This window comes from Lepus europaeus, chromosome 7, assembly GCF_033115175.1.
Source record: "Lepus europaeus isolate LE1 chromosome 7, mLepTim1.pri, whole genome shotgun sequence".
Classification (NCBI taxonomy): Eukaryota; Metazoa; Chordata; class Mammalia; order Lagomorpha; family Leporidae; genus Lepus; species Lepus europaeus.
In genome coordinates, this window is record NC_084833.1 from 44,547,693 (window position 1) to 44,568,229 (window position 20,537).

A 20,537-nucleotide genomic window follows, 5' to 3' on the forward strand; every position below is an offset into this window, starting at 1 on the left:
CTCATACTTGAAAAATAATTTTATTAGGTATAAAGCTATTTTAGCTCAACATTTTGAAGATATTATTCCATCGTTTGCTAGTTTCTATTATTTCTGCTTAGTACTTAGTTGTTAATCTAACTGTTACTCCTTTATGGCAACTCCTTTCTTGCGTGGCTATTTTTAAGATCTTTTTTGTTGGTTGGTTGGTTGGTGTTGCTTTGATTTGGTTTTCCATTGTTCAATTTTATTTAAAGGTAACTAAGTGTGATTATTTTAAAATTTCTTGGGATTCCTGAATCTGGGGATTGACGAAAATTCTCAGGTATTAGAAAATTCTCAGGTATGCCTCCTCAATGATTCTCTACCACTTTCCCTGTCCTCTCATTTTGGAATTCTAATTAAATAAATGTTGTTTCTTTGTGAGCTCTCCTCCATGTTAGACTTGCTTTTATATCTTCCATTTCTTTTTTTTTCTTTATTCTGAATTCTCTGTAACTTTCACATTTGTCCATCAGTTTACTCATTCTCTCTTGAGCTGTTCATATCCCATTTCAGTTCTCCATATCAGTTTTAATTTCACTTACCTTATTTTTATTTTCTAGAATTCTATTTCTTTTTCAACTTGCTTAAATACACTTGATACTGTCCTATTGTTTCATTTTTTTAACTTTCTCCTCAAAAATTTTTTAAACATATTTCACATGCATATTTTATATTATGTTGATAATGTAATTAAATATCTTTCATCTTTTGGCATCTGATTTTTTAGTTTGTTGTTCATGCTGAGTATTATGGCTGATCTGTGATTTTAGTGATTTTTTTTAATTTGTGAGCTCAAATTTTTACAATTTAATCTTTGGGGATTATTTTAGGTTTTAGTTTTAAAATTGCATTTCTTCAGAGAAGACATGTTAGCTTATGCTAGGTGCCTAAGGCAACTATCAACCCAAGATCACCTTCAACTACATTTTTGCCTTGAGGCAAGAGAATTGAGCCACACAGGTAGAATAAATTCTAGCTCTAAGTTCGAAGGAGTGCAAAGTTTCCCCAATCTCGAATCTATGCCAACAACCAAGTTTCCTTCCAAAGAGTAGATTTTTCCTACTTTACTCACTGAGGTATATATGCTTCAAGATTCTTGCCTTACACATCTCACAGTATCCACAAGCTGTCTCCTACAGTCTTTTTTTTTTTTTTAATTTGAAAGGCAGAGTTCCAGACAGAGAGGAAGAGATAGGGAGGTCTTCCATCTGCTGGTTCACTCCACAAATGGCTGAAATGGCCAGCCAGGGCTGAGCTAGAATGAAGCCAGGAGCCAGGAACTTCATCTGGGTCTCCCAGGTAGGTACAGGGGCCCAAGATCTTGGCCCATTTTCCCAGGCGCTTTCCCAGGTGCATTAACAGGGAGCTGGATGTAAAGTGGGACAGCCGGGTTTAAAATAGGCACTTATATGGGATACTGGCACTGCAGGCAGCCGGTTAACCCGCTATGCCGTAGCACTGGCCCGTCTCCTACATTCTTACACAGTATCCTGTAGAGGTCAGATTCTAAATGATCAAAGACTAAACATTTTCTTCAGGGCAAATACCACTCCTGTGTACTTGATTATCACAATGGAATTGTTGTACTTTTTCAATATTTATGGTCTCTGATTTCCCCCCTTACTCTGGCCAGCTCCAAGGAGTTTTAAAAAAGAAAACGATTTACATATTTCACAGGCTTTTTAGGTGAACTAGGAGGAATAGGTTATACCTACCACAAAAGTTGTAAAGTCCAAATATGAAGATATATTAAGATAATTTATCACCTTTAAATTGGTACATTTTATTGAATAATTATCATGCTATATCACATATTGTGAGATCATAGGAAATTATGATCCAGAGACCAGGAGACCTAATTTTTAATTCAAGGCCTGCAGTTAACAAACATCATAAATCACTTTGCCTACATACAAGGAATAGATGACATCAATGATTTTCAAATTTTTTATCCTCATAGCCTTAAACACCAAAGAGTTGTTACACAAGGTTCAAGAACCATGCTCCTGGGGCCGGCATTGTGGCATAGTAGGCTAAGCCTCTCCCTGCAGCGCAGGCATCCTATATGGGTGCCAATTCATGCCCCAGCTGCTGTTCTTTCAATCCAGCTCTCTGCTTATGGCCTGGGAAACTTGAGGATGGCCCAAGTGCTAGGACCCCTGCACCGTCTGGGAGACCCAGAAGAGGCTCCTGGATCCTGGCTTCAGATCGGCGTAGCTCCAGCCGTTGTGGCCTCTAGGAAATGAACCAGTGAATGGCAGGCCTTTCTTCTCTGTCTCTCCCTCTCTCTCTCTGTTATTCTACCTTTCAAATAAATAAATAAAATCTTAAACAAAATAAGACTTCTGCTCCTGATATAAGTAGTTGAATAGTTATGAGTTCATGTTTTAATATATTAATAATGTGAAAAATTTCTAGCTTAAAAATATTGAAATCATTGAACTGGAACAGTAAATTCAGTTCCTTTTAGTTTTAGCATTCTAGAACTACTTCCATTTGAAATAGAACCTTAAACTAGCAATATTTAGGATATACTTAGTCTAGAAGATGAGAATAATTTCAATTAAATAATAATACAATTAATGCACCTGTAATATGTCTGTCATTATACTAGATGTTTTAAATGAGAATGATATTATCTAGCTTATTAATGTGTTGGTGAAATACTTAAATGGGCTAAGTCACATAAAGCATTGAACAATTCCTGATACAAACTAATAAAATCAATAAATGGCAGCTACCATGATGACAATAATAATTATAAAAATAAAGTTGATAATGGTGACAAAAGTGACAAATAACTTAATAATCTGGTTTTTTTGGACTTCAAAATAACAAAGGAGAAGCTCAAACTCATCAACACCTAGCTAATAAGTGGCGATGCTAAAATTCTAAGTTTGGTTTAAAAAACTACTAACCAGGTACTTCTCAGTATGTCATATACCCTCTCAGATAGCAAACCCTAGTGCTTAAAAGTGAAAGATGCAGCCATTACTTGAGACATTAGAGAGTAGACACACAGTGCTACGTGATCATGGTGTCACATCCAGTCTCACTACCTATGACCTATTAACCCAATTAAAGTCAGAACAAGAGTTTAACTTGTTAGAAATCTGAACTGTCTGACAGCTGAGAACTCCTCTATGATGGTTTGAAAGGTTTGCAAGAATCATTACAACTAAAAGTACTTCATGTTTTGCTACTGAAGTGGCAATTTTAGCCATCACAGTTCTCTTTGCTAGAGGAAGTGCCTGGACTTACTCGCCATGTCAGAACTGATCAACAATTAAGCTGTCATAGCTTCCTTCATTTTAAAGCCTTGACTCAATGTTACCTGTATGTTCTTCATTTCATGTATTCTTTGTGTTTCTTTTCTCTTTCTATCCACCTGCTTTTGACAGCCAAGAACAAAGATCCCCAAACACTGCTGCAAACATAAATAAAAAACCTCATAATAAATACAAATATACTCCATAAATATACATAGTTTTTGTCAATTAAAAATAAAATTTAAAAGAAATATATGGTATGATGAAAAAAATGTGATTTTCTAGTGCATAGCCCTCTATCAAGCATGTGACCTGTGACACATTCACAATTCACAATGCAGAAAGTGGGGTAAATTGTATTTCAAAGATGCTTAAGGGCTCATGGAACAAAATAATCTTAATGTCAAATTCACTTTGGTTGAGCCTGACCATCATACCAAAAGTGAAGAATTTTTTAAGAGATGTATTTATTTATTTAAATGAGACAAAAAATAGACAAAAGAGAGACACAGAGAGAGATCAAGATCTTCCATCTACTATTTTACTCTGCAAAATGGTCATAACAACCAGGACTGTGCCAGGCTGAAGCCAGGATCCAGGAGCCCCAACCAGGTCTCCTGCATGGGTAGAAGGGATCCAATTACTTGAGCCATCTTTCACTGCATCCCTAGAAGCATTAGCAGGAAGCCAGCCTGCAAGTGGGCTATCAGGAACACAAATCAGCACTCATCTATTATATCACAGAGTCACAAGCAGTGGTTTAACCCATTGCACCACAATGCCACACACACACATGTGGAATTTCGAAAATCCGGGCCTTCATTTGAGCAGCACTTATTTATATTTCTGTAGAAGTGAGTGAGTAGTCATTCATGCAACATTTATGGGGCAACTATTCTGTTGACTGCAGAATCATACAAGTATTTGGGGACAATACAGGGAAGTTTAAAATACTCTCTGTCCTTGGGGAAATTACAAATTTTATGGAGAGATAAGCAAAATATGGGGGTGCATCAAAATGAAGTATTACATGAGATGTGAGCAGGGAAAATGGTCCAAGCATTTCATAGGAGGAGGAATTATTTTCAAATGGCATGAATCTATGGTGGGCAGAGACTGGAAGCTAGGGTGGGCAGATACATGAGAAGGGGAGGGACACAGACACTAGCGGGAAGAGTAGCACTCCAACCCTTGAGGAAAAAGAATGCAAGTTTAGAGAACATGAAATAATATGATGAAAGGATAATGGTGGCAATGATTAACTTTTATTGAGTTAATACTAGGTGGTAGACAACTCAGCTAAGTATTTTACCCACATTATCCCTTTTAATTCTATTAACAACTCTAGGAAACTAAACTATCACTCCCACTTTACAGGTGCAGTAATTGAATCTTGGTGAAGTTAGTACATGTATAAACAGTATACAGAGTCAAAATCCAGGTCTGTCTGAGGGAGACATTTTTATCATTGAGCTATTCCACTGTCCTCCCAGCAGCAACACATTTTTCAGAATCCTATTGACCAAAGGTTAAAGAGGATGTCATTCATGCATGCATATATTCAAACACACTAAAACTGAGGTCTCTTCTCATAATCAAAATGTATATCTTATCCTCCAGGTAATTCCAAACCTTTTTAACCAAAAAAAGCTTAACTTTAACCATTTCATCTTCTTTCTGTGAAGGTCTATGTCTTACTCATTCCTCTCAACCAAACACTCCTCACACTGAGGTATCTAATTGGCATATGGCTTATGGGTGGATGGAAACATGAAGAGAAGAATGGGTCAGAAACTAATGAGTGAATGAATAGATCAATTAAACTGTGGGGGCAGGCCAGATCTGTGGCATAGCTGGTGAAGACACCACCTGCAGTGCTGGCATCCCGTATGGTCGCCCGTCCCAGTCCTGGCTGCTCCACTTCTGATCCAGCTCTCTGCTGTGGCCTGGGAAAGCAGTATTAGATGGCCCAGATCCCTGGGACCCTATACCCACATTGGAAGACCTGAAGGAGGCTCCTAGCCCCCAGCTTTGAATCAGCACAACTCTGGCTGTTGTGGACAAGTTGGGGAGTGAACTAGCAGATGGAAGCCCCCTCTCTCTCTCTGCCTCTCCTGCTCTCTCTCTGTAACTCTGACTTTCACATAAATAAATAAATCTTAAAAAAAAAAAAAAAAACCTGTAGGGGCATGCAATACTCCCTGTTAACAAAATGGAAGGAAAAATTTCACTTACTTAATAGTCACTATATTTCTTTCTTTTTTAAAAACAAAGAGAGAGAGAGAGAGCCAGAGAGATATCTTCCATCCATGGTTCACTCCCTAAATGGCCACAGTAGCAGGGGGTAGGTCAAGCCAAAGCCAGAATCCCAGACCTCCATAGAAGTCTCCCACATGGGTGTCAGAGGCCAAGTACTTGGACCATCTTCAGCTTTTTTCCCATGTATATTAGCAGGAAGCTGTGTTTGTGAAGCAGAGCAGCTGGGACTTGAACCTGTGCTTTGATATTAGATGCCAGTGTCACAGGAGGTGGCTTAGCCTGCTGCTCCACAACACCAGCCCCCATATTTCTTTCTTTACATATTTGTATTAAGGCATAACTTACATCTTCCAAATTCCATCTATTTTAAGTGCACAGTCTGATGATTTTTAGTAAATTTACACAGTTATGGAGCCATTACAACAACCCACCATTCCAGCTGCTCAGCATCATTCTTATACCCTACCTTGGCATCTGAGCTGGTTGCCATGGCCTAAATCCTTAATTAACTCTCCACCTTTCAGAATCCTTCTACAGGCTGTCTTTCTTATCAGATGTGTCTGAATACCATGGCATTTAAGATATACATCTTCCTTTTCTGGAGTTTGTAATCAGCTACTGCCCACAATTTCTCTCTATCAAGTCCTCCAGCCACAATTTGATATATTTTTTTTTCTTCTGCTGGTTATCAATAAAGTCTGATGCATGAGACTTCTCAAAGTCACCAACCTTCTTAAATATCAATTTTCTTTTTAATTAGAAGCTGTGATCACATTATAGAACATACTCATAAATAAATAAATTACCCAATAGTCAAATTCTTTTGCTTGACTATTTTTAATAAGAGACTCTAGAGTTTCTGAAATAATTATATAACTAGAAGCACACAGTGGTATTTTTAACTAGCACTGGTCAAACACAGAGAAGACTTTAATTATTATTTTTTTATTTAACAGGCAGAGTTAGAAGTGAGAGAGAGAAAGGTCTTCCTTCCGTTGGTTCACCCCCCAAATGGCTGCCACAGCCGGCGCACTGCACTGATCTGAAGCCAGGAGCCAGGTGCTTCCTCCTGGTCTCCCTGTGGGTGCAGGGCCCAAACACTTGGGCTATCCTCCACTGCCTTCCCGGGCCAGAGCAGAGAGCTGGACTGGAAGAGGAGCAACCAGGACTAGAACCCGGTGCCCATATGGGATGCTGGTGCCACAGGCAGAGGATTAACCAAGTGAGCAACAGCACTGGCCCCAGACTTTAATTATAAAAGCTGCTACTTATCAGCTTCTTCCAGCACACTAGGCATAGTGCTAAACATGCTACACATACTACTTTGTTAAACCCTCACGACAACCCTAAAGATTACTCTTATCTTACAGATTAGAAAAATGTATATGGTTCTTTACTTGTCCAAGGTAATATGGCTAGTAAGTGAAAAAAACGACAATGTGATTCAAATTCCTGTTAGGACTACTAAGAAAAAAATTCTGAGATTTAAAAACCTGGAGTTATAAACAACTACTAATGACTACTCTCTGAACGTACTTGTGGATTGTAAACCTTCTATACACTGTAATACTTTTAAAAACATCCATTTTGGGATCAACTACAGATTCTGCCATTCTTTCAGCAGAAATTAAATCTAGACAAACACCTGTGTCTGATCATTTCTGGTCTCTGAGAATACTTCCCTTTCTCTAGAGGCAATGATGCAAGAATCTCAATTCACTATAAGAAACCATAAAGGAAACAATACTGACTGCCGGCATATCCCGCTTTCTATTGTGTTATATCATTGTGGCCTGTAGGCCGTTGATATTCCATTAGGTTATCCTCACAGGCCTCTTAAAGTTCACCTAGCTAAAATTAAACTGCTTTTCTTTTTTTAAGATTTATTAATTTATTTGAAAGGCAGAATTACAGAGAGGCAGAGGCAGAGACAGAAAGATCCTCCATCCACCACTTCACTCCCCTGAATTTTGGCCACAACAGCCGGAGCTGGGTCAGTCCAAAGCCAGGAGCTTCTTCCTGGTCTCCCATGTGGGTGCAAGGGCCCAAGCGTTTGGGCCAAGATCTTCTGATGCTTTCCCAGGCACATCAGCAGGGAATTGGATTGAAAGTGGAACATCTGGGGGTACAAGCCAGAGCCCATTTGGGATGTTGGCATTGTAGGCGGCAGCTTTACACATTGCAGCACAGCACCAGCGCCTAAAACGGATTTCTTGATCTGACCTCCCAAATCTATGCTCCACATTTACTCCCCTCCCCATCTATCTGTGGCACTTTTACTACCCATTCTACAAAACTGAGTCATCTTTGCCCTCGCTCCTTAAATACCAGCCTTCTCTAAGTTCTGTCAATTTTGTTTCATAAATATAACTTGAATCTCCCTCTGTCTCTCTCTCCCATTCTACAACAATAAGAAAAACCCATCCTACTCCAAATTGTTATCATATCTCAAACAGACATCGCCTCATTTGTCTTTCTGCTCTCTCTCTCTTTCATGTCACTAATCCATTTCCACACAAAAGGATTTTTTTAAAACATAGATTGGATCATGTCAATCTCTTAAAAATCTTCCAAGGGCTTCATATTTTTATTCAAAATAATAACATATTGCATGCTGGAAAATTGCTACAAGAGTATATCCTAAATATTCTTATTAAAAAATAAGTATGTAAGGCGATAGATATGCTAATTAAATTGATTTAATCATAGCAAATGTTTATGTTTATTAAAACATGTTGTACACTGTCAATGTGTATAATTTTTATCTGCATACTACATTTTAATAAAGCAAGGGAAAAATTCTTTTTAAAAAGGAAAAAAATATATATATACATATTTTTTATTCACAGAAGCCTTCTTTGCCCCCAAGTCTAAATTAAAACCCATTATTCTTTCATATATCACCCTAATGCTCTCATTCATAGCAGTTATCATTTCTATTACGGGATTTTTTTTTTGTTTATTTGGAGAATGCCTCTTTCCCCACTAGAAGCTTACCTCTACAAGGGAAAGGGCCATACAAGTTTGTTTGCCTTGTGCATAAGACAATGTCCAACACACTGCCGGCACTCCACTAGCATTTATTGAACTAATGACTCATTCCTGAGAGTGCTTCAAAATTAGAATCAAAAGAGTGTTTTACAGATAAATAAACTCAGTATTAAACAGAGTGCTTTCCCGCAGATGGTAGCAGATGAGTTAAGCACAGATATAAACTCAAATATGATTCCTAATCTCTCTCCATCACCTCATGTCTTAGCCCAGCTATGAATTTAATCATTAAGGAAAATTTGAGCAGAACCAACCTTGGCCTGTGATGAACAGTACTCCATTGGCCATTAGCATTTCCTAGCCCAAGAAATACCTAGAATCTTTCCAAATAAATAAACCCTGTTTCTTTCTCCAGGAACCAGTCAGTCCATTATCACTCATCACTTTAAGACTCAAAGTCAGAAGAAAAATAGCTAGTCACACAACAGAGCATTACCTATAGATGAGCTACGAAGATGAATAAGACCCACTTGGAGCTCACACTTGAGTTTTAGAAGGAGCAATTGTTCAGAGAAAGGCACATAATCTGCTGAAATGAGAGTTCAGGTTTTACTCAGACCATCTCCCTAATTTTAGTTCACAGCAGAGGTGCCATTCACTCATTCAGTAAGTATATATTAAGTACCAAGCACGTGCCTAGGTCCTATGCTAGGCAATAGAGATACAGGCAGGAATATCAAAAGCATCATAAACATTTCTTTATTCATTTTACATTATAGCAGGAATGCCTGACTTCCAGCAATGGGTTATAAGGGATATTATGATGGAGAAGGACAAGATGTTCCTGGAAAATATGTCAGAGAATGGTCCTCACACAAAGTACTAAAGAGATATCTCCTCTTAGATAAGTGAGGTTGACTGAACAAGGAGTTCCAAATTCATGGATCAGCATGAGGTCATGACATGGTCAAGCAAATTAATGAAGACACATAAAGGTGGAGGTCACATTTTTTCTCCATTGGCTGACAGCAGTACAAAATTTGGATTCCCTCTAGGGATCTTCTATCTAGAGTTATGTTATCAGTGAAAGGCCCATAAAACTAATAAAATGGTTTCCATTTTCGTTCTTTAAATCTATTGCCCTAATCTGCATATAATAAGGCTTTCCTATTAGAATGAGGCCTCCACATTGTAATTCTCCAAGTCCCATTCTATAATTATGGCAAAGTCATTCATTCATGCTGCTGCATCTCTCACTTCTGCCCAATGATGGTTTACTCCTGAGACTTCTTCCACAATAAAAATTGAATAGGACACTACCTCTGGGCAGGACTTAGCATCTCTAAAATAGTTCACTTTTGACTCCATATAAAGCACCATTGCTTCCCCTCTATCTCCTTCCCCTAACATATCCTCAGCAGATCAGGCAGGCTGCCTTCAAAGTTATATACTTGGACAATCTGAAAATGCACTCCAGGTTCTTCTACTCTAACTCAAATTTCAGGAAGTCAATACCTCTCATAGTCACCACTGCTCACCCAGCCTTTAAATTCACACACAGAGAAATGGTACACTAAGGAGAGCATGTTCCACTTGTCTCAGACGTATGGCATCATCACTACCAATGGATTGATCAGGAGGGATTTAGCCCAAAAATAATTTATGAGAACTAGATGCTCTTACAACCTTCACAATTAGCATACTTAGCATAGGAGAAGCCTGGGTCCTTGAAAGTAAGGAAATGCCTGTAGCTTTGTGTGAACAGACAGTTGAGCCATCAGGTTGGGCCTCTTAGAGATGAAGCTCCAGACTTACAGGTTCTTAGAAAGCAATTGGTTTCCTTTGTGATAGTCTGCATGGGTTTTCCTGTCCAAGGTAACCTCACCCAGGTTTCAAGTCTCCTCTCCTGGACAACCCGTCTCCTTCTGGAGGCTTCCTAGACCTCAATCCATTGTAGCATCTTCAGGGTCAAGAAATTAATACACTTCCTGAGACTGTACTCTCTTTCAAATGTCTCAATGGTGGAAGTTAGAGTCCAGACCATATTAGCCCATGGTTGCAGGGGGTTTGAGCTGATCCCATCTATCAATATGCGGACGAGGATCTGACTCATCTACAAACTTCCAGGTCCTCTATTTGGGCACCAGCCTACATTCTCATGAAGTGCCTCCTTTCCAAGTCTCTTTTAATCTCAAATATCCTGAAATCCTTTCTCTAAAACCAATTCAATTATAAATTCACCTAAAATGATAGGGAATGCTGGAGTACAGGGGAGGTGGAATCTGCAGTGCCCAGACCCTTTGGGAAGATTTAATTGAAGGGCATAAAATCTTAAATAGTACAAATAATCCCAGCTAATTTCAGTCCAGGCCAGATGACAACGCAAGTGGGCATGAATTAAAATTACAGATAAACACATTGGAAACAGATGTTGAGAAGAACTTTTTTCCCAATATTGAAAGTCATAAACATGCAGCAAAATCCTCCAAAGTCACTGGCGACATTCAAGGTACAATTAGAGCTGCTGATTGTAAGGGGAATGAAACCCTGAGGAGTGTGTCAAGAATTGGGGTATAGGCCGGCGCCGCGGCTCACTAGGCTAATCCTCCGCCTTGCGGTGCCGGCACACCGGGTTCTAGTCCCGGTCGGGGCACCGATCCTGTCCCGGTTGCCCCTCTTCCAGGCCAGCTCTCTGCTGTGGCCAGGGAGTGCAGTGGAGGATGGCCCAAGTGCTTGGGCCCTGCACCCCATGGGAGACCAGGAGAAGCACCTGGCTCCTGCCATCGGATCAGCGTGGTGCGCCGGCCACAGCGCGCTACCGCGGCGGCCATTGGAGGGTGAACCAACGGCAAAAAGGAAGACCTTTCTCTCTGTCTCTCTCTCTGTCCACTCTGCCTGTCAAAAAAAAAAAAAAAAAAGAATTGGGGTATAAACAAATGATTGGTGTGTTTCCCTCAAGCAGTGCTGAGAATGCATGGTCAAGATTGTTGACTTTTTTTCAGCGTTTAACTGAAAGCACTGGAAATTCACAAGCAGCCTTTTTACTTCCCTGGATCTACATTCATGCTTTTATTACTTCTTCCTAGGTAGCAGCATAGATGTCACTCCAATGCCCCTTCTCCCTTTTCTAACTAACGGCCTCAAACTTCAACTGGGCAGACTCCTGCTTTAGCTATTCCCTCAAGGTAATGAGGAGGGCAAACAAATTTCATACTGCCAGCACAAACTGTCCTGAGGCGGGAGAGAAATGCTGCAGCAGTGATTAGAGCTGTTCTTTGCTGCTAGTGACTGAAACCTTGAGCTCCAGCAGTTGCAAAGTAGCCTCTCCCTGCCAATGTCTATCACCTTTCTTCCTTTCACAGGTTTCTTCTTTACCTGCTCTGTAGTTGTTTTCCTAGGGGCATCCCTGCTTCACTGATAGCCCTGTAGATTTAACCACCTGTCCAGCTGGTTACCTTTTTTTAATCTCAAGGGAAGAGGAATTTGTTTGGCATTATCCAAGAATGGGAGACAAGGAATCGAAGCCCATAGATTGGATCCAAATTCTGTTAATACAATAAATACCCTATATCTGTCAGAGCTTGATATTCTTAATTCTAAGGTCTTGGGTTTAACTCTTACAGAGAAAAGATCAAATATCAAGCTAGAGTCTGCACCATCCATCTTGATTATCCAGGGAAGTGGGAATGGGTAGGTACCATATAGGAAAATGAGGATGACTCACCAAGAACAATTAACTTCATAATTAAGTTAACAATTTATAATGCAGAAAAAACTTGTGACTCATCAAAATGAGTTTTAACATTATTTTCTATATTAAATACTTGCAGCCAGACAGCTGATACTAAAAGAATATCATTCAAAAATTCATTGACATGACAATGACAGAAACATACTAGGGGTGGCAACATATCCTCATCCCTACTTTGTCTCCTACATTTAAAGAATCAATTCATAAAATGAGATCATTAAAACAAATGCTACTTTTTAAATGTCAGAGAGCCTTATGTATGTTTTATGAAGGATCTTCAAAAGATTCATTGAAACATGTGTTATAAAAAGAAATATGCAAGCATTTTGGGGACTTTGAAGTAGACTGGAGAGACCTCAGTTAGCTGGTATAGTGTCTGTGATTTGCAGACAGCTTGCATCAGGTTCCTAGGTAACAGGATCTTTCAGCAGATATAATGTGACCAAGGAAACTTTTACTGTACTTGAAGGAGTGAAGTTTACATCTTAGGGCCATTATAGGAAGAGTGATTAACGACCCCATTGTTTACCTCTCCCTGCATTTGGATAACACAGAATGTGGGAATGAGTGGGAAATGTAATTCACCTCCTTAATCGATAATCAGGTCTGTTAGCTATTACTAAGTGTCCTTCAGTTTTCAATGAGGTATTATTCTGTTTTCAGTGTGATTGATAACCTCACATAAATCTGTCTTTAAACTTGACTCAGTACATGTACTCAACTCTACAGAAAGGATAAAACCTGTAACCAAACTCAGGCTTGTGCAGACGCCATCTCAGGCAACTGACTGGTTGTTATTGGTTTTAAATCCTTAGTTTGACTAGCTGAATAAACTCTGACATCCCAACCAGACTCTGATTATTTTGGTCGACAATATAAAAAAAATTGTACCGAATCTTTTAACTCCATTCTTCATGAGCTTTTTGAAACAGATTAGAATCAAATAACAAAATACAACCTCTGGAAGTTTTCTCAAATGCCTTGTCTAAACCTCCCCAAAGTCAGGATTCCAGAGCTCTGTCTGAGTGTCCAGCATGAGTAAAGGGGCCAAAGCACTTGGAACATCTTCTGCTGCTTTACCAGGTTTGTAATCAAGAATGCTGGATAGGAGCTGGGACCATGGCTCATTTGGTTAATCCTCCACCTGCCGAGCCAGCATCCCATATGGGCGCCGGGTTCTAGTCCTGGTTGCTCCTCTTCCAGTCCAGGTCTCTGCTGCAGCCTGGGAAGGCAGTGGAGGATGGCCCAAGTCCTTGGGCCCCTGCACCCATATGGGAGACCAGGAGGAAGCACCTGGCTCCTGGCTTCAGATTGGCGTAGCTCCGTCCATAGTGGCCATTTAGGGGGTGAACCAATGGAAGGAAGATCTTTCTCTCTGTCTCTCTCTCAGTGTCTACTCCATCTGTCAGATAAAAAAAAAAGGGATACTGGATAGAAAGCAGCCTAGCTGGGACTTGAACCACTGCCCATGTGCAATGCTGGCACTGCAGACTGCAACTTAACCCACTGCACCACAACACCAACCCCAAGAAATACTTTTCTATGACTTCTATTTGTTTTTCATATTTTTTCCTCTGCTTTAATATTTTCTGAGTCTAGAGGAGGGGGAGGTTGGACTATTATTCTGACAAGCCTTGGAAAGCTCTGCGGGCCTCTTCTATGGCCAATTATTCAGTTCCTCTTGCCCTCCCTCCCCTCCTTTCCCTTCCCTATGCTTTAAAAAAAACAAAACAAAACAAAACAAAACAGAAAGTAATGAAAATGTGAGAAACACTCAATTTTTATGTAAAGTAATTTTCTTTTCTTTTTTTTTTTTTTTTTTTTTTTTTTTTTTTTTGGACAGGCAGAGTGGATAGTGAGAGAGAGAGAGACAGAGAGAAGCTGCAGCCGGCGCATCGCGCTGATCCGAAGGCAGGAGCCAGGTGCTTCTCCTGGTCTCCCATGTGGGTGCAGGGCCCAAGCACTTGGGCCATCCTCCGCTGCCTTCCCGGGCCATAGCAGAGAGCTGGCCTGGAAGAGGGGCAACCGGGATAGAATCCAGCACCCCAACCGGGACTAGAACCCGGTGTGCCGGCGCCGCAAGGTGGAGGATTAGCCTGTTAAGCCACGGCGCCGGCCTATGTAAAGTAATTTTCATCCTGCATATGGGAAGGCTGGACCATGTGCTTGGTAGATTGAGATTGTCCACAGACACAGGCAGCTAAGTAAATGTAGGGAGGTGGATTCCGATCATCAGGGGTGAGCACCAAGTTGCAGTAACAGCGGAATGACTTCTGCCACCCTCGTGTTGTTGATTACAGGAACGAAAGTGGCTGTGGCTCTCAATGCTCACACCAAAGGCCCTTCAATAAGTGTATTTATCATTTCTCTCTCTCTCTGTCTTCCTACAACCATCAGGTTATTCATCTGAGGGAAATTTCCCCAGGAGAGCACTGTTCCTCAGAAGTCTACATCAAAGTCTTTCTTTTTTGAGAGAAAGGTCTTTTTTTAATTTATTTTTTTTAGAAACCTTTTATTTAATTAGTACAATTTCCTAAGTACAACTTTAGGAATATAGAGATTCTTCTCACCATAGCCACCCTCCCACCCCACCTCCTCCTCCCTCTCCCATTCCCAGTCCCATTTTCCATTAAGATTCAGTTTCAATTAACTTTATACACAGAAAACCAACTCTAAACTAAGTAAAGATTTCAACAATTTGCACACATACACAAAAATATAAAAACTATTTGAGAACAAATTTTACAGTTAATTCTCATAGTACAACTCATTGAGGACAGGTCCTGCATGAGAAGTAAATGCACAGTGACTCTTGTTGTTGCAGCCATTTGGAGAGGGAACCAGCGGATGGAAGACCCTTCTCATGTACTTTTATCTGAAGGGAGGAGAGAACTTCCACTTTGCTCAAGGCCTTGGCTAAATATTGTCGAATACTGCGGACTCAAAAGGCTTCCATAGTCTAGGCTGCTCTTGTCAAAAGCATCGGGTGATCACTGATGTCATACATAATAGTGTTAATTGTTAAATTAACAACAAGAGTCACTGGACAAAGTCTTTCTCATTCCTGTCTGGATACTGTGAAGTTTCCACATTTCATTAGGATTCTGTTGAGCCACCTTACCTTATGACCATTTGGGGAGTAAACCAGCAGACGCAACCTCTCTCTCTCTCTCTTTCTCTCTCTCTCTCTCTGCCTTTCAAATAAATGTTAAAAGCTTCAAAAAAAAGTATTTCTCACAAAATTGCAAGAGATTTCTACTTCTTTTTCAATATAAGTACAAATTTATTGTGTAAAAATGGTAAAATTGCCTAAACTAATACAAAAAGGATAAAATGAAAATTGGCCATAATCCTACATCCCAAGATTATTAGTTTGTTGCTTTTATATGCACATTAAAGCATATATATCTTTAACATAAACAGAACTTTTTCTAGATGCTGTTTTCAAAGTTAATTATGTACTTTGCTCCCAAATTTTTGAGGGCTTTGCCTTCTTTTGTTTATGCATTTGTATGTTTTTGGTTTTTTTTTTGACAGGCAGAGTTAGACAGTGAGAGAGCGAGAGACAGAGAAAAAGGTCTTCCTTCCGTTGGTTCACCCCCCAGATGGCCGTTATGGACGGTGTGCTGCGCCAATCTGAAGCCAGGAGCCAGGTGCTTCCTCCTGGTCTCCCATGAGGGTGCAGGGCCCAAGTACTTGGGCCATCCTCCACTGCCTTCCCGGGCCACAGCAGAGAGCCAGACTGGAAGAGGAGCAACCGGGACAGAATCTGGCACCCCAACTGGGACTAGAACCCAGGGTGCCGGCACCACAGGCAGAGGATTAGCCAAGTGAGCCCCGGTGCTGGCCCCATTTTTTTTGCATTTGTATGGTTTTAAAAGTTTTTAATTTAACATAATTATACAAGTTTAGAGGACATAGTGAGATGTTTTAACACATGTGTACAATGTGTAATGGTCAGATCAAGGAGACTGGCTTATTCCTCACCTTGCACATGTATCATTTGGGGGGGGGGGATTGGGAACATTCAAAATCCTAATTGATATTTGGAAATATACATTTAATTATTGTTACCTCTACTGTACTACAGAACATTACAAGCTATCTCTCCTTTCAACTATTATGTCAGTTCTGAAGATCATTTTAAGAAATACTTTGGAATTAAGAGATATGGGGTAAAACTTATGGAGGGGGCTAGCATTGTAGTGCAGTGAGCTAAGCTGCTGCCTCAAAGCTGGCATCCCATATTGGAGTGCTGGTTAGAATACTGGTTGTTCCACTTCTGATCCAGTTCCACACTAAAGTGCCTGGGAAAGCAGCAGAGGATGGCCCAGGAACTTGGACCCCTGTCACCCATGTGAATGGTGCTTCAGGCTCATGGCTTTGGCCTGACCAGCCCTGGCTATCTGTGAAATGAGTCAGCTGATAGAAGATTCTTTCTCCATACATACATACATATATACACACACACACATATATATACATATATATATACATATATACACACTATATATGTATATACACACATACACATATATATACATACATATATACATATATATGTAATATCTTTCAGATAAATAAATAAATCTTAAGAAAAACTTGTGGAGAGAGTATTTCAAGGCCACATACCTTAGAGCTTTTGTAGATTCATCTTTTTGTTAATTCTCATTTAAATTGTAGGGTTCAATGAAGAAGAGATACCAACTGCTCAGATAGATAAGCCTTTCATTTGCTGACTCCTGCTGCACAGGAGTACCCCAACATGTGGACAAATAGGATGGATGTTCTGGGATTTGCTGTGCTATGGCTGAATATGGAAGAAGGATGTAGTGATGGCAGGTGCCACAGAAAAGAGTCTTAGTCAAAAACAGTGCTCCCTTCATTCCAGCATCTGAATTCTGAAATGGCTATAGTAGAGACCAAAGGGAATTCATGCAATCAAATGTTTAGCTCACTCAACCTCCTACGAAAAATTCTTCCCTACTATATCTCTGAAAACATGCTCCAGTTCCTGTCAAATTATAGAGTTGTCAAAAATTATAAAATAATTCTCCTCTCTCTCTCTCTCTCTCTGTCTTTTGTGCATGCTCTCTTTCTCCCTTCCAAACAAAACCATCAGCTTCCAAATAAAAGAACTAGTGATTTTCTGACTGAAAGGAAGAAACAGGTACAAAGAAGTAGAAAGCTCTCCATTTCACAGAAAGGCCCTAAAATAAAATCTGTGAAGTCTAATTCCTACTCCTCACTCCTCCATCAAAGCTGAGTCAGGTTTGGTAAAGGTGGCTGGATTGCTAGCACAGAGAGCCATGAGTTTTGCTTTTCAATGAGATGTCACATCTCTCAATATCTTCACTGATGAGGAAGAACATGCACAGTAGACAAATGTAAGAAAAAGCAGTGACATCAACTCTATCATAAATTAAGTCAAAGCAAGGAAATTCCTCTTGAATTTCTGTGACCTAATCAATAATTCTGCTCTAATGAAACCATAAATCAGAAAAGATTTGCATAAACTGAGTCCCACTTGGCACCTCAACAAGTAGCAAATGATAGATTTTGCATTAAATTATAAGAACCTCCTAACAACCCTATCAGTTACCAATAAATGTATCCCTGTGAGAATTCTACTCAATCTCAAGGTATTTTTTAAAGCATTCCAGCCACAAATATGTTTGTAGTGATGAAAGCAGATAATCAAAGCATGATTAGCTTGTCACTGATTCTAAGAGCTACCGTTGGCCATCCATGGATAAGATTTTCCTAAGAATTTTACTGAAGCATAGCTCTCTCATGACCAACCACAGAGAAATCTCAGCCTAAGCTGAAAACATGTCATGATAAAATATACATTTGTATATTCCAAAAGGTACTAAAAGACGAGTCAGAAAATTAAGTACTGCCACTGGATTTGTAAGTAAACTTGCACTGGAAAACAGCCACACCCATTGATACATATGATCTATGCTACTTTCACACAACACCAGCAGATTTGAGTTATTTTTAACAGAAATCATCTGTTCACAAATCCTAAAATATTTATGGTCTTTTACAGAAACATTTTCCAACACCTATGCCAGAAAAAAAAATAGGATAAAGTAAAATATGAGGGGCCTTCGAAATGTTCACAGAAAATGCATAGTATGGAAAAACCAGGCAAGGATTTCAAAACAATGTTGACTCAAAATAAAGCTATCTTTCAGTTCCATTTTTCCAGATTTTTGGAAATACCCTCATGTGAGGTTAATGGAACTAAATGACTTTGTTTCTGGGTCCTCTTTAACTCTGGAAACTTAAAGAATAAGTTAAGAAAGATCCAATTTACTATCTGAGAATGTTAAGTATTTGCAGTAGTTATGGTTTCAAAGTAATAGCTTTGAGTTTAACTGGATTTTTTTTTAGAGTTTGAATAAATTCTAGGTTATCTTTATCTAATTCTACCTGAGAGAGGTGTTTCAGAAAGGAAGTGATACTTAATCTTGAGTTTGAAAAAACAGTAATAATCTTGTAGATGAACAGAATTCCAAAAAAGATAAAAAACAATTTCTGCCCAAGAATTAATTAGCAAGAAAGGGTTACCTACTTGAAGCTATTTTTTTTCTTACAGGAAGTAAAAAATTGCATATATATCTAATCCATACATAAGGATCCACCCTCTATCAGATATGAAAATTGGCCCACAGACCAGAAAGCTTCCTGAAAATACAATAATGAGGCTAACAGCTATTATTACAGGAACTATCATTAGTATTGTAGGAACTATCATTTATTAACTTTATCACATGCCTGGTATGATGCTAGGCACGTAGGCATTTTCCCATTTAATCTTCACAGCAGTCTTGTGGAGTAGACACTATTATTATCTTCATTTTACAATCAAGGAGATTATGACTGAGAAAGGTAAATAGGCTATGCAAGTTTCTAAAGAGCAGAGTAGAGTGTCAAACCCATGGTATTAACATCACAATCTTCATTCAACACTCACACCTACTAAGGCCGCCCCAAGCCCTACCCCAAATACAGTCCATCACCAGGCCCACTTACCCCTACAAACACTGCAGCACTGATTCTCTGGAAGAATATGATCCTTTTCTGAGCAGTTCAAAGGAGGGCACGTTTCTGTGATTTTAACTAAAACTCCACCCTGGAAGTCAAACATTAGGGAAACAAAAAAGATGTTTGTAATTTTAGTCGATGACACAATGATAACAAATTATAACAACTAACAGTATTTACAGGAATTCAATGAATAATGGTTAGTACCACAAATTAAACTGACAAGACTCCTGGAATTCCCTTCCAGGGAAAGGCACATTCCTTTTCTATTTTAGAAAAGCCTCAATTTTAACAGCTTTTGGGTGTATTCTATGGAGCAGAAGGTCATTCACTGTGGTAAACTGGTAAATTCTTACCAACTGACTCTTGAGTAAGGGAGGCCTAACCTGTAGCATTCACCAATTTCTGTGGGGTGTGCTGATGATGGTTGATTTGGAGTTAACAACCAGAGAGCATTGGAAAAAAAAGTTGAGAAGTTTTGCACAATGAACTTCTATAAGATAATGAATTCCTGCTCTGGATAACAGGCCTTGGGAACCACAAGACAAATAAGACATCATCCTTGCTCTTGATCAGCTCACCATTTGGTTGGAAAGAGAAAAGAATTTCTTAAACTAGAAAATGTAAGCCAGTAAACTCCTAAATAATGTGCTCTAAGAGATATATAATAATACATCAAGGGAGAATAATTCATTTGCCCAGGTGGGAACAAATTATGAAGATGCTACATTTGGAGAAACTTGAATAATAAAGGAAGAAGAGACTTTCCTATAAAAGGAAGCGGATCAGACCCAAAGCATACAGATATGACTGAACTGAAATACAGAAGAGCACCAGATTTTCTGCAGATTAAAGAAAATCATTTATAATAAAATGTTAAATATTCAGCAGGTGAACTTTTATGACCTTGCTTTACCTAAGGCTCTCTTTGTTGACATGACAAGCATCTGTATTTAGTTTTACACTGGAATTTAAAAGTCAGTACATTAATTATTTTTAAAAAGGTTTGAGAAGGGCTGATGCTGTGGCATAGTAGGTTAAGCCTCTACCCACGGTGCTGGCATCCCATATGGGTGCCAGTTTGAATGCTGGCTGTTCCTGTTCCCATGCAGCTCTCTGCTTTTGGCCTGAGAAAGCAGTAGAAGATGGTCCAACTGCTTGGGCCCTTGTACCCAAATGAGAGACCT

The 20,537-nt window shown here is 39.4% G+C and overlaps 1 protein-coding gene across 2 annotated transcripts in view; it reads right to left on the reverse strand.

The window, feature by feature from the left end:
* Window positions 1-20,537, reverse strand: part of NELL1 (neural EGFL like 1) — a 1,044,338-nt gene that overhangs the window by 719,299 nt on the left and 304,502 nt on the right. For both annotated transcript variants that reach the window (XM_062198070.1, XM_062198069.1), the window contains one exon: window positions 19,339-19,438. In XM_062198070.1, coding sequence (XP_062054054.1) covers window positions 19,339-19,438 — 100 coding nt within the window. The remainder of the gene's footprint in view (window positions 1-19,338; window positions 19,439-20,537) is intronic.